This window comes from Notolabrus celidotus, chromosome 11 (assembly GCF_009762535.1).
Source record: "Notolabrus celidotus isolate fNotCel1 chromosome 11, fNotCel1.pri, whole genome shotgun sequence".
NCBI lineage: Eukaryota > Metazoa > Chordata > Actinopteri > Labriformes > Labridae > Notolabrus > Notolabrus celidotus.
Genome location: NC_048282.1, coordinates 19,530,575 through 19,545,613, shown reverse-complemented (window position 1 = coordinate 19,545,613; position 15,039 = coordinate 19,530,575). Strand labels below are relative to the sequence as shown.

General features: G+C 41.2%; 2 protein-coding genes and 1 long non-coding RNA gene across 4 annotated transcripts in view; 1 reads left to right on the top strand and 2 right to left on the bottom strand.

Annotated features, from left to right (window-relative positions):
* LOC117821134 (homeobox protein Hox-C10a-like) overlaps positions 1-15,039 on the bottom strand; it is a 98,002-nt gene that overhangs the window by 2,655 nt on the left and 80,308 nt on the right. The window contains exon 1 of one of the 2 annotated variants that reach the window (XM_034695208.1): positions 45-974. The exons of the other annotated variant lie outside the window; for it this stretch is intronic. Coding sequence (XP_034551099.1) covers positions 45-780 — 736 coding nt within the window. The 5' untranslated portion in view covers positions 781-974. Of the gene's footprint in view, positions 1-44; positions 975-15,039 lie in introns of those variants that run through there. 2 annotated transcript variants of the gene reach the window in all.
* On the bottom strand, positions 8,490-11,683 carry hoxc11a (homeobox C11a). The gene is made up of 2 exons (XM_034695209.1): positions 10,923-11,683; positions 8,490-9,522 (listed from the first exon to the last, which is right to left on the bottom strand). Exons 1-2 carry the CDS (start codon positions 11,647-11,649, stop codon positions 9,290-9,292), a joined length of 960 nt encoding a protein of 319 aa, XP_034551100.1. The 5' UTR covers positions 11,650-11,683; the 3' UTR covers positions 8,490-9,289.
* LOC117821150 lies at positions 11,302-13,365 on the top strand. Its single transcript, XR_004632915.1, has 3 exons — positions 11,302-11,836; positions 12,540-12,580; positions 12,815-13,365. It is a non-coding gene; the product is annotated as an uncharacterized LOC117821150 (long non-coding RNA).

Genomic DNA, 15,039 nt, shown 5'->3' with positions numbered 1-15,039 from the left:
TGTGTGTGTGAGAGGGGGAGGAGGGAGGGGGGTGTATAGTGTACCTTTTGATTCCCCGTCCGAGTTATCTGAACAGCTGTCACTCCTGGCCTTCTCCTCTTTCCTGCTCACTCTCTCATCTCTCTCTGAAACCAATCTCGCTGTCTCGTGCGCTGTTTTTTTGCTGCAACTTATTGTCGCCTCTGATGCTGACTCAACAGATGTCTCCAAGTGTGCGAGGGAGAAGCCGGAGGGGAACTGCTGCTGCTGCTGTTCGTCCTGCTGCGGCTTCTCAGAGCGGTTGAACACCTGGAAACAGCCGCTGGACGAGGCGGAGGTCCGCTCAGGCCGGCAGCTATTGTCTCCTAGCCGGATGTAAGTGGCTGACTCTGTTGTCTGTTGTTTCCCCTTATTGCCGTCATCCTGGTAGAGGCAACAAAACGCCTCCTCTTTGACGTTGTCCGCTGGAAACGAACAGGGTTGTAAACATTGGGCAACAGGTTGTTGGTCCCTGTCGGATTTTGAGCCGTGGGTCCATGTGGGCAGCTGTGCGGACAGGTAGGACGCATCCTGGAAGCCGCTGAGAGGCTCCCCGCCCGGAGGAAGCTCGTCTCTTTTGGAGAGTGAAGACGGTCCAACCTTCCCCATGTTTCTCATCACTGAGTATCTGTACTCTGCTGCTGCTGTGTGGATGTACATTCCGGGGTTGCTGGAATAACCGTCACCCCTGAAGGAAGATGATCCTCCCATTAAGGAATCCATTTGGAAGTTACCGGGCGCTATGTTATTCGGACATGACATTTTGGCACTTGGCACCACAGTGATCGTTTGGTGTGTTCAGCGGCTCTGAACTATGCGGGATTCCTGCAGGAGAATCAGGACAGTAGGATGCTGACATCTTTTGGAGGGGGGTCCAAAAATATCAGGAACATAATTATGGATGCTGGAAGACAAGTCATGTGATTTTCAGACCAATAGCGGCGTGGAAGTGGCCTTGATGCTCCAGACTGACGTGACGTCAGCGCGGTCAAGTTGGGAAATCTGCTGCTTTTTGGTGGAGCAAGAGCGCCACCTAGCGGCCAACAACCGGTAATGGCAGCAGGCCTCAAGGCAGAGGGAACAAAGGACGGGTACTGCAGCAGGAATACTACGTGGCTTTTCAGTGTTTTTATTCTGAATAAGTTCAGAACTTGACGTGTTTGAAGAGAAATGTATGAGCCCACGTGTGATTTTCCTTTCGCCTGATCGGTGGACATGGAGCCAGAGAGATTTTTAACTCGAAAGTTGCATATGGTACCGGCACTTTTGGTTTGTTTTTTACTGATTTGCCTTGTTTTGCCATCGATATAGCAAGGTAAGCAGCCCGCAGGTGTTTTATTGAAAAGAAAATAAGTAGAAAACAGGACGTGTTAAGGGATATTTAAGTAAGAGTTGAAGTCAAAGTGCGGATTAGGTTTTGTCAGGTAGTCTTAAAATGACACGTCCGTTTTTGCATTCTGCCTGCGTTTTGTCATTTTGTTTTTATCTTCCTTGATACTTTTTACCTTATATCATTTTGTACACCTGCACTCGGCATATTCAATCCACTGAATAAAAATACCTCGGCCTTATCATTTATGTAACCCTCAGTCAGACATTTTTTTTTCGTAATATGGCGATACGACAACAGAACTAGACCAGCATTAATTTAAAGATGAACTTCGCCTCTGATTGGGACAATAAGTTAACTCTGTTTATATTTTGCTGTTGCACAAAGCTGCATGTGGCTGTTTGACTTATTCTTAACTTGAAAATAGCTGAAAATCATTAACAAGTCGCCAGATTAGTAGTAGTGGATGTTGGGCCTATCAGAATTTTATTATCAGTACGTAAAACGAAACTAAACCCAAGCAGAGTCACGTCAGTCATGAGCTATTGTTTATTACTCTTCTTTTTTTATTTAATTTGGCATTAGACATCTTAAAGAGTCACTCACTGCGTAGCTGAACAATTTTTTTACACAATCATATGATATCTTCAGGATAATTGTTGTCATGGTTTTAGAATGTAATAAGCCTACATTTAAAATAAAAAGTCTTATTTTCCTGTTTTGTAATGTGATATAGACTACCTGCTGCTAAAATTAAGAATGCATCGGCTCACATTGAATACGATTTTTTTCTCACGTATTTATGCACTTGTGAGACTATTTTAATGAAAAGATGAAATAATTTGTTTTTATTCCCCTGCTTAAACCTTATCAGATTTTTTGTTCACAATCCTGTCGTTTCCAGATGAAAACGTTGTAATTATCAGGCAGTGATTAAAGGTAAACACACACCACTGCAAAGTGTTCAATGATATTCAATGGCAATACTATCAATAAATAAATATATAAAGTGCGTTGGGAAATAATTGCAATGACCTCCGTCGTTTATGCCAAAAATGTATTCAGATACACACACTATCTCTATTTCACAGATACGATCAAATAAGTTCACTATGAGTAACCGCATTACACAGAGACGAAATGGTCTGACGTGATAGCCCAATAAGGGATATTATTTTTAAAAATATTTTGTATTCATACAGTTAAGTTAATTTCTAGACAAGGTGGCGCGTTCCTTTTCTCACTCTCGAGGTTGTGTTGAGTGAAAAAAAAAATCCCCCTACTTTCTTGGGGATTTTTTGTTGTGGTCATGTGTTGTGTTCTGTGAGGCCTTGTGGTGTCTGTGCTGCAGTCAGATCTTAGCTCTAGGACATCTCATGCAGTCCTAGCCAACCCGCAGTTACACGAAAGACAACAATTACTTACACAGTGCTACTGGAAGCTCACGAGCTCGAGCAGAGAACAAAATGTTTCCTAAGATCAGCCGCACGGAAATGGGAACACAATTAAATTAAAAAAAATATTTATTTAATTTATTTCAAGATAACAACATTTTTTTCACATGAAAGTAACTTTAAGATTTGTTCTATTTTTTTTTAAATGGGCACAGCATTTTTTTGTAAGGCGATGCAACAAACTAAATGCTTGTCAGGGGTGCTACAAGACTCCGCAGCTTTTCATCATTCACGTGCAGACAATTCATTAAGTCCGCCTGTAGCTCTGCTATTTATCAGTCTATCTTTAGTAAATATGTTAAATTTCTACTGCAAACAATGATAGCATGAGTTTAGCTAATTTAAAACGTTAATTGACACCACAATGCGGGTGTGCTTGTGGTCTTTTTGTTTGAGTGGGACGTGCACGCGCGCCTGTCTGTGTGTTCAGTTCAGTATCATTTTCAAAGGCAAGGGCACATTATCATTGTATGTCTTTGGATGCTTTTCTTCTTTAGTAATCACAGTTAGAATATTTTTAAGCTTAGACAGAACATTTGCTAACTGTGGTACACTGAATACTGTGAAATAAATATTCTAAAGTCTAACCAGTGTCTCTGTGATTATTCTCCATGCACATTATCCCTCATATTTACGACGGAAATGTTACGGATCACAGCCGTCATGTTGCATGAAAAGGACCCTTTCACTTTTTGTGACTTTTATATTAATTGAGGATACACCATGAGGGAATAACGTGGCCTTATGAAACCTAAAGACTCAAAATAAAGAGTCTGAACAGGCATGCACTACGTTATATGTCGTGACTGATATGTTGACACGTTGAAGAACTAGTCTCACCCCAAACCCGGGAAATGTTGTGAATAAAGTCAAATTAATGGTTTTATTTTCACATCCATCTTTCTTTCATCCTAACACACATTCTGCCTCATTTAGGGGACACATTAATAACCAGAGTTAATGTATAGCCCCCTAACACATCACACCACTGTCACACACACTGCTTTATTGCACATTCACACCTAGCCTGCAGGCTAGCTCCGCCTAGCACCAAAAAAAGTAATAAAAACAAATTATATGTGTACAACTTTTCAAGCAGCACTGAGCTCTAAATAACGCTTACATTTCACAGGAGAAGCTGAGAACACCGCGATGCCTCAGAGCTGCTGGTGTGACCTCATATACCTGGCAGAGCAGAAAAATGTCTCTTATATAATGTCAGAGGGCTGAAATGATTATTGGGAACAATATACCTGTTGCAATCTCACACACCTGGCAAAATAATACAAAAGGTATGGTGATTTCATAGTCATGGCAGCAGCATTAAAAGAATAGCGTGATGTTACATGATAAACAACGTGGGAAAAAGTGCACTGTGTTGACAGACTTCACAACAAAAGTATGCGACTGACAGTTCAGCAGGTAGACAAAGTACACACGAGGCTACATGCACGCGTAATATAGAAATATGACACAAAAGTAAAAAAAAGAAAACATGAGAAATAAAAAACGTACTTTGTTGCTTCAGACCCAAGGGTGACCAATTAGAGATTACGCAATGGACTTTAATGGGCTTATTAGGTCTGCATTTGTTTCTAATTAGTAATCACAACAGAAAGAATAATTAAAGCTAATGGAAGGTTTCACCAACCGTGCATACCTTTCTGATATCATAACTAAATGTGAACAATGTTTCTGGTCGGCCGATTTCCCGAAACATGAACCAAACAGGTATTTTCTAATTTAATCGGTTTTTGTGTGTGTGTGTGTGTGTGTGTGGGGGGGGGGGGGGGGGGGGGGGGGGGGGGGGTTGGGTTCGGCGTTTCGTTTCTGTAGATGATTATGTTGCTCAATATGTTTTGAGGATAACAATTCAAGGAAGAAAAAATAGCAATTTCAAGTGCAGAAAAAATATTTTCCATTCTGTTGTTTTCTAAATACACATATTCCCTAAGAGTTTAGTCCCATACATAGCTAACTATGGTTATAAGACACACACACACACGCGCGCACACACACACACGCGCGCACACACACACACACACACACACACACACACACGCACGCACACACGCACGCACTTACACTCACACACAGGGCCAAAATTTGACCCAGGTCTTTACACTTGTCTAAACTTCAGCCAGCACTTTCGACACTAACTTGCGGTTGAATTGATAGCAGCGGTACCAGCTGTGATTATTTGACGCACAGGTATGGCTGCAGACTGCTGGGGGACAAACGGACTGGGCTCTGCCGCGGCTTTTCTCAGTGTACTAATCAGGATTCATTGGGGCGACACAACTAATTTGCTGTTTGCAGCCACTTTGAAATATCTTTCCAGTTGGACGTGAGGAGGCTCTGCTTTGTGTCATCTTTCATGCTACGGCTCCCTCAATACACAAGTGCAAATTTATGGCGTCCGAATGGTGTAAGTTCTTAATTAAAAACCATAGTGGTAACCGCCTTCAAAGTACAGCAGCATCATATTATTATAAGTCACAACCACAACAAAAACAGTCAAGCCGGTTATATTCTCAGTTTAAACCCGCAAGATTTAATTCAGGCTGGTGGCAAGACCAAAAAAAAAGAAGTACAGTATATGTGGAGGTGTGAATTCGAGTGTTTTGAGAGTTATTTGGTTGCAGCAATAGCAGTAGCTGGTTTTACAGCGTGGAACTGTTTTATGGCCCTATAGAACAGGAAAGGTGCTGAGATGTGAGCACTATACTGTAGTATAAAACCATTCAATAGCCTATAACCACTTGATTAGTATTTGCAGAGGAAAAACAAGGATGCCTCTACATTAACTCCATATTTAATAACCCAATAACCCTTTTCAAATGATGACAAGTTTCGTCAAATCTGCAGAAAAATATTTGGCAGGGTTACACAAAAAGCATCAAGAAAAAAATCTTTATCTGTGGAAGTACTAAAAAAAAATTATTTAGCTACATAGAGGCCACAAAGTCTTCTATATAATTTTATTGTTTTTATGTATTTTTAGCTGTTAAATTTATTGCTAAAAAATATATGAGTTTTCATGCTATTAAGTTGGTATGAGGACGCTAAAATTCTGTATGCTGCCAATTTAGTTTGGGGTTTTCACCTAGGGGAATAATCTACAATTTCTGAAAACAAAACAACAATATTCCTTGAAAAAAAAATATTTGTTTGTATTCCCAAAATCAAAGAAAACAAGCCATAGGCACATTTAAAGCTTTAGAGTGGATTTAGAACATCTAACATAATCCCACATTTTTTTCTGCAGCTGACTCATTTTATTTTATTCTATATTTTTATGGTATCAGGTTATAGCCTGTCCCTCCTGCATGGTTATCCTCATCTACATAAAAACACATCGCCATTTTCTTTTCACCACAACACCCAAGTGCATAATCCAGACTGGCAGGAGCTGCATTCCAGCAGAGTGGACTGTCCTTCTGTCACACGCAACACAAAGCAACACAACACGTCACATCACAGGGTGTCTCTGCATGTCTAATAATAACACTCTGATGTCATCGAGGCATCCATGTCAGGAAACGTTTTCAGTATCCCGTTGAGGAAACAACACAACGCGGAGGCCCGGGGGACTCCTGGCCCCCGTGTGGTTGATGGACAACATTTGCAGGAGCCTCTGCAGCGCGCTCTGATAGTGGCGTTGCGCGTTGAGGAGAAACCAACAAATTACGCACGTCACCATCCCAGGGCCAAGGTTGGTGGGTGTGGCAAGAGAGAAAGGGTTTTCTATAGCCTTGATCTCCGCAAGTGTGAGGCGTCTTTCCTTTGTCAGAACGGCCCCCTGTCCTTCCTGATATTACTCCAACATATGCAGATTGACTCTCGTCTCAATTCTGGAAAAATCTGCCAAGTTTTCCTTAATGTATGCACCACACGCATCACGTGCATACAGCCAGAGAGCTCCTCCCTTTTCTCCTCTTTCTCTGCATTACATTAAGTCAAAGCCTAAACCTTAATCTCGACCTTAATCAAGAGTCAAACCACACTCCAGAAAGTGAATAAAGAGCATGCAAATGCCTGCTGAATAAAATGTTTTTGTATCTCGGCACAGGAGCTACATCTAAAGGCAGGATTCAAAGGATCGACTGACTGAAAGACTCCCACACCCACGCATGCGAACCGTCATGTTGCACTCAGAACCACCCATAACGACACGCACACTGCGACAGCCACACACCGTCATGTTGTTTCACTTCTATAGAGAATACAAATATAGGCCTAGTTTATACCAACACGGTTTAAAACGCCTCATGCGTGAAAACGTATACATTTTACAAGGACAATAAAGTGTATTTACTGGGCATGCTAAAGCTGGCCAAGTTACCTGCTGTAGTTTAATGTGAGGGGTCAAAGTTGGTCTGTGTACACATTCCATTTTCTGTTCCCACTCACTCTCATTGGCCCGTTCCGCCGCGGCGCACATTTCCGGGCTAAAGGGGCTCCTTGATTCCTCTTTATTGCAGCGGGTTAAAGGTGAAGGCCTTGACATTATTGAAGTTCAAAGACTACATTTAATTATAAATTGTAGTTAATGCACACGTGCAATCATCATGCACATATGCTGGTTGCTCAGGAACACAAGATGGAAACACTTGCGCCTACTTTAAACACACACACACGCACGCACGCACGCACACACACACACACACACACACACACACACACACACACACACACACACACACACACACACACACACACACACACACACACACACACACACACACACACACACCGGGGAAAATAAATGGCACAAATGATTTCCTTTCCCCTAGTAAACTCATATCACATGGCCCAAATTAGTCAACAATTATTAATTGATAAGTGATGAGTTGAATAAGTTTGGGTGCAGCTTAGACAAATAGACTCTTATTTGAGCTGCAGAGCATCGGGATTTCACGAGGTCTTTTACAGGCTAAATCCCACAAAACAAATATTAAAATCGAGCTTACATGACGCAGAATCTCCACTCAGGGAGGTCTCTGCGGTTTTCCAGTTTTCAGCCTAACAAAGTGGACATGACGCTTGCGTGCAGAGGGGGTTGGGGTTGACTTTGCACACTGCACAGTCCGAGTTCATGTCGAAACCTCTTGGTCCCCCCCCCCCCCCCCCCCCCCCCCCCCCCCCCCCCCCCCACCTTCCAGTCTTGCTTGTTTACTATTTACTGCGGAAGTGAACGGCATTCCCCCCAACAGACGGTGCAATTAAGAGAAAAAAATAGCCATTTAGTGCCTCTGTCTTTATGGCAGTGTCTAGACTACAAGAGTGGCGATTCCATTTAGTGGGCACTAAAAGAGGTTATCATTGCTCTCTCTTTCTCTACATTTCCTAAGATATAACCTCTATCTTGGTTTAACACGCTTGCTAAAATTCAAACATGATCTTTGACTGAGGTGTAACTGAAGGATAGCCGAAATTCCGACAAGTGCAGGCCCGCCGACACTATTCGTCCAAATTTACCACAGAAAAAGTGTGTATCAACATGAAGAGGTTTTTAACACGAGCTGGAAATTTACTACTGTTATGTAGCATTGTAGGCTAATAGTTTGAGTTAATACACACATGCAATTTCAAAAAGGCGCTCGAAAGGAAACACTGCGTCTTTTTGGAATAATGCATGAATGGTAGTTGTGATAATGATAGCACACAAAGCACAAAGTCGTTGGTTTTGCCTATACGTTTCTGTTTATTTAATAGGTATTATATTAATGATACACAGGCCAACAATCCGTTCCTCCTCTCTGAAATCCAAAGCACCAATGTTTGAGCAAATAATTTAACGAGTGTTGGCATTAAAGCTGTTCAAAGTCGTACGGTGTACTGAAAAATAGCAGCAGAGAAAAAAAGGGGGGAGGAAATTCAACATACGCCTATTTACAGTCACGAATGCACATTGCATAGGCTACTCTGTACAGGAGGGGATATATACTTTCACAGATTGGACGTCACAGTTCTCAATGGTGAAAATAAATGCAGCCTGGAGATTTGCTATAACGTGACTCTGGTCGAGAAATAATTATAATGATATGCTATATACAAAGACCAGAGCGGAGGGAAGAGCTCGAAGTTGTCTGCGCAATAAGGATTCAAATTGTCAGATACATTTGATATTTTAACAACAAATATGTCTATATGAGCAATAGAATAAACACAATGGAGAATGGTGATAAATAGAGGGAAATATTCAAGAACAGCATTAGGTATAAATGATTATTCTAACCATGGAGGCCTTTTCTGAGGACCAGCTATTAGAAATTCACCGCCGCCCGAGGGGCAATAAGAAAATGGCGACTTTATCCCATGCAGGCCTATGACTCCCACTGTCCGCTTTAACATTGCACTGTTGTTGATGTGGGCTCCTTTTAGAAAAAAAAATGGTTATGCCCACAGATACAATTCAATGAGATACGAGGAGGCCTGAATGTCACTGACCAAAACACTGTGACAATTTTCCCCTGCTCCATGCTCACAACAGGGGGTTTCCAGAGAAGTACTGGAGGCGATCTCTGCTCAGCTTCTTCTCTTTCATTCTTCTATTCTGAAACCAGATTTTAACCTGGCGGTCGGTGAGGTTTAGCATTCGGGAAAGCTGAAGCCTTTTTTCTTTGTTGATGTAAACGTTAAAGAAGAATTCTCGCTCCAGCTCTCGGATTTGAAACTTGGAATATGGACACCGCTTCTTCCTTGTGCGAGGAGTGCCTGGAGGAAAAAAATAAATACAATTAAGGATTAAATCAGAGCAAATGGCAGAAAAGTCACATGATTTAAAAAATACAGTATATGTGAGTAAAATGATAAAATGAGATGAGCAACGGGGCTTGCAATATGTAAAGAATCCCGTTTCAGTGGTGTTAGTAATGAAAACATTTCAGACAACATTCATCAGGCAAAGTGGCTGAGGCTATCAGATAAACCGGCCATAAAGAGTGTTAAATATCCGAATCGCATGAATGGAAATAATATCAACTTACAGCCTCTAAGTACGTGTTTATCTGTTGTAAATATACAACAACAAAAGTATTTCAGCGCATTATGTGCGCCACATTCCTCTGGAGCTAAACTAACTATTTACACAATCTTCTGGCACGGACTTAAAATGCGTTGACAGTATTTGTAAGAGTGGCCTTTGCAGACCTCTGTGGCCCTGTAACCTTTTATCAAACAGGTGACTAGGGAATATTTTATTGTTTTTTTCCTATAGGACAGGGGCAAACTGCAGCCTCAGTTAGCTTGTATCTGAAGCCAGCCAGAGCTAACCCAATGAGCATAAGGCTTAGCATCCATAGGAAAGATGTGCAGCACTAATGACAGCTTTAGCATTAAATAACAAGAATAACTTTCCGCCTACAGGGAGTCAGTAAAAGTTACAGTAATGTTAGTTTGTATGCATGCAAATCATTTGTAGAGAGGCAGGATAAATGGATTGAGGATACAGTTTTTTTCTGCAGCTAATAATGAAATGGCATCATTTGTAGCCCTATGCATTCTGCCTATATATGCAGGAAAACACCTCTTCCATTAACCCATTCATTTACCGTCTTCAAATCCAAATCTTAATTGTATTAGATAAACATTAGATAGATAGATAGATAGATAGATAGATAGATAGATAGATAGATAGATAGATAGATAGATAGATAGATAGATAGATAGATAGATAGATAGATAAGATGCATTTAACCGTAAATTCTGTAATACTCAGAGCAGCAAGACTTTTTTTTTCAGCAAACTCAGTGCTAAAAAGAAAATTCACAAGACGCCAAAAGCAATGTTCTGCCCAATTGGTTTTTACTCTCGACAGCCCAACGAGAAAATCCCTTAAAATGCCCAACGCAAGTTCATGATCAAAGTTAACATTTGTCACAATAGCTCTCTCTTAAAAATTTCACAGACTCTCACCATAGAGGCGTCTGTGTATAACATCCCCCTTTTTTCAAAGCGCTTTCCCATCGTAAAAATTCTTCTCGTTGCAAGAAAGAGCTTTGTAGGGTTATAATAAAATCCTTTGAATGCTTATAAAACTCCACATAAAATCTGACCGACAAAACACCGGGCTAGTCCCCTTAACCTTCCCCCATTTTACAGCTCGGTATACCTACTCGAGTGGCTGCTCTTGTTGGCGGTGCCGTCCTTGGTTGTTGCGGAGGAAGAAGTGCACGAGCCCGAATTTGTATGTTCCTCCTCATCCTCTGGGTCTTTTTCCTGCTCCGGAGCTCCGGGTACCGAGGCTGTGGACGACTGCTGCTGCTGCTGCTGCTGCTGGGAGTCGCTTTCCAGCTTTCCCCCCTCGCTCTTTTGTAAACAATTGTCTGACTGATTGTCCGTGCTGCTGCAGTATGCCGTCTCGAAAAAGCGGTCGAAACCTTGCGGAAGGACGCTGTTTTTCCCCACGCCGGAGTAAAAACCTGTGGAGGGGTGATTGGAGCCCGGGTGGGTGTGATGGTGATGGTGGTGGCTGTACACACTCTCGTTCTTCATAAGCATTTCTGTCATGGTGGATGGTGGAAGACAGTCCCTATGCACCAGATCCTCTCCCGAGTAGCACGATGCATAATTGCTTCTGTGGTGCCATTTACTAGCAGGGTCCAAGCCGTAGGAAACTTCCCGTACCGGCGGTACTTGGGACAGATTTGTGGAATAAGGGTAGCTGATTTGCCGGGACGAGGCCTGTGGAAGGAACGAGGAGACGGCAGAAAACTCGGGGACGTAGTAGGTGCAGCTGGGGAGGTAGATGTTGGACGCGCAGCCTGTCCTGTCCCCAAACTCGGATGTCCGGTCTTTGCGCGTCTGGGAGCAGAAGTTGCCCAGATTCACCGAGTTAAACATCTTTCTCTCTCTCGTACTCCGCACTATAGATAGATGTTTTGGATACGAGCTGCAGCAGAAGGGAAAAATTTGGGAAGGCGAGATGACGCGCAATCCGTCTAAGTCGCCCCGCAGACACGTGATCGAAAGTAGATATTGTCATATATCAATTTGGAAGAGTTGGATGTGTAGGAGTGGTTGGCTTTAGGTAAGATCTGCGAGGTTCAAACGAATAATTTTCCAAACACCACAGGCACACTGAGAAAACCAGTAACAGATTCCTGTTCGCTGCCTTATGACAATTAGATAGATATGTGCTGTGTGTGTTTATGTTTATGGGCTGCTGCTAGGCTAGCTGAGCTGCTACAGCTCCTTAAACAGGCACAGCACTAACTGCACAGTGCACTCTCTCATATGTATTTACTAGTGTTATGGAGATTCAAAGGTAAGATTATTATTATTATTAATAGTTTTATTATTATTATTATTATTATTTTATTAGTAGTAGTAGTTGTAGTAGTAGTAGTAGTAGTAGTAGTAGTAGTAGTAGTAGTAGTAGTAGTATACTATCCCTAACACGACTACTGACTCCTGGTAATTCTAACATTTCAATTTTCACATAATGAGGGATTGTCATCACAGACAGTTACACACAGTATTAAATCTGCATTAAGAAAGCACTATACGTCATTAATCGCTGTAAATGAAGCCCAAATAAAACATTAAGTCCTTAAAAGGCTGTTTCATGAGCCAAACCCGCTTCACTGTTGAAAAAAAAAAGTTAGCAAATCACGATGACAAATCTGTAAGCCGCCTGAGGACAGTTTTACACAGTGGTCTATGAATATGCAGGAGATCAATTGATAAGGGTTATAGTATTTGTTATGATCCCTTTTCCTTTTCTTTAACAGTGGATAAACGACTCTGCTGCACGAAGCACTGTTTCACAAAGGTTTGGAAGAGCATGTCTCTCTTTTTTGAAACTATAACAGATTAATTTGCTTGTCCTCTATCACAAAAAAAGAAAAAACTTTGCGATATGCAAAGCGAGCATGACTTCATGTGGTGAGATGAATCTGAAGCAGTCGTTTAAACATTGCAAAATATACACGGTATGCATGTGGTTTTTGGCGCTGATAGTAACCGGCCCATTCTCATTATTCCCTGTGACTTTGGATCATGACAGAGTGGAGGACAAACTGCGCAATTCAAGTTCCTGGAGTTCCTGCAGGAGGACTACCACTGAAGCCCGTGATCCTCCATCTCCCCCCGAGAGAAAATGTGCCCTGGAAACATAAACACAAGCTCAGAGAAAAAACGTAGTCACTCTACAAAAAGCTGGAATCAGTATTATTCAACGTTGGAGAGATTATTGACAGCGCCCATAACAACACCACAATGAATGAGCTTCTTATTCTGACAAAACAGAGGTGATATAATGTCTCACTGGACTCACTTTAGATGATCAAATTAAATGTTTTAGGTTTCAGCTTTTGACTATGAGCCTCACAGCAGAGCAACAATTAGTGTTCTTGTAAACGGCTGCTTATAGGCTACTCAGAGTGGGCTTATTGACCAGGCTGCATCAGTGTATCCAACGTTTCCCTCTAAAATTAAATAAGTCCCTGCTGATATTTCAAGCCGCTGTGATCATTTTATTTTCAGCGGAATGTCGACATTTTACTGTGTGTGACTGTTAAAAGTAGAGACTTATCCTCCGGAGTTTTTTGTTCTCAATAAACTGAAATAAATGAATGGTTTGAAGAAAAGATGCGCCTGCGTGTTCCTTCCTGCGTCATTGTAAACTTTTAATTGTCCTGTTGAGGGCCATCTTGGAATCTTTATAGACTAACTGTTACTATCACAAGGTGAAATTAATATGATGGTCCATTGTTTATGATCATAGGCTACTTCCTAAATGCTGCAAAAGACTCTTGAATTATTATCCAGTATCCCAATAACGCTATCATTCTATTACACGATCACACATGGGACACCTGTGTTGTTGAAAAATAATTGAAATCAAAGGCAGAGTCTTTGTTTTTTTTCAAACAGCAAGGACAAGAAAAAGAAACACAAGCAGAGCTCTACTTTGGAAATTAAAGTCCTCTGCAGGGGTGTTTGTGGAAAAAAAAAAAAGTGGCATTGGCATTAGCTTGTTTACTACCCCTACAGACAAAAGGTTGTCTCACATGATGCATCCTGCATCCAAGTACAAAGAAAGCAGACAGCTGTCCAGACACAGCACTTGAATTTGACCACTAAAATCCTCTCTACGTCCACCATAAAACCCCGAATAGCTGTAGTAACGCTAAATTCCTTTGTTCTATTGAAAACCATAAAGGTTGAGAATGAGAAGAATTTGGATTTTATCTACTCGATATTCTGCAACGTCAAAAAAGGAAAGGCGAAAATGCTTAACGCCATTACGCATTTCAGCAGCTTGGTTCTCTGCGTCAGAAATGCAGCATTTCAGGTCAGAAAAGGGATTTGAAACATCAAGTATAGGCTACTACTTTATAGAAAGTTTCTCAAAATAAAATAATAATTCAAATTAATCAAAATAAGGGTGAATTAAATGTAACAAACACTTAGGGAAAAAAATAATATAAATGTGTGTGTATGCGTTGTGAAGCACTGCTACTGGCGTGATATTTGGAATAGGAACAACGTTAGCATTGGAAATATTTGTGTAAACATGCTGGCCTGTGGCCTGTGCGGACACATGCTCGACACATGCTGCTCCACTAGTGTTATGCAGTTCCATAACAATAATAACAATTCGCTCATCAATATGTCACTGTCTACTTTAACAGATTAAATATATTGTGCATTGTAAAATTTCAAAGTTCATGCGCATGGCTTGAATTGTTGTTGAATTAAAAAAAACTGAAAAGCCGCCTCGAAACTGGCCTGCAATAAATGCCCTAAAATACCCCATTTTAAATGTATTCGCATGTCAACATCACTCTTATAATAATAGCACATCTGTGTAAATAAAAAATAATATTTTGGCATTAAATAAAAACCACAAACTTTTCTTTCAGCAGGCAATAACAGAACAACAGCAGACATTCCAAAACAATATTGTCAAATCATTTCCTCATCATAATAATTTCACTGATACGTATTAGCGCGGTATAAATAAGTAATGTGAGGATATGAATAAGTGATGCACTAATAAAATTCAAAAGTTAGGGCTGCTGATCAAGTGAAGAATGCGAAAGAGGAGTTTAAAAGACTACACAGCACACAGGAGGAATTTAAGTGTTTAAACGGATGGGAAACAAGACTCCTGGTTGCGTTAAAGTCACAGCATTTGTCATAACGTGGCAAAATATGAGCAGCTAACGTCCATCACTTGGTTATATCCGCCTTTGGATGGTTTAAACACTGGCTATTCTTGCCTCG

Bases quoted from the DNA above. Each gene is read 5' to 3' on its own strand.
- hoxc11a (XM_034695209.1), bottom strand. From the start codon at position 11,649: ATGTTTAACTCGGTGAATCTGGGCAACTTCTGCTCCCAGACGCGCAAA. The intron at 9,523-10,922 runs GTAGGTATACCG...TTTTTCCTCCAG, and splicing joins CAACAAGAGCAGCCACTCGA to GCACTCCTCGCACAAGGAAG.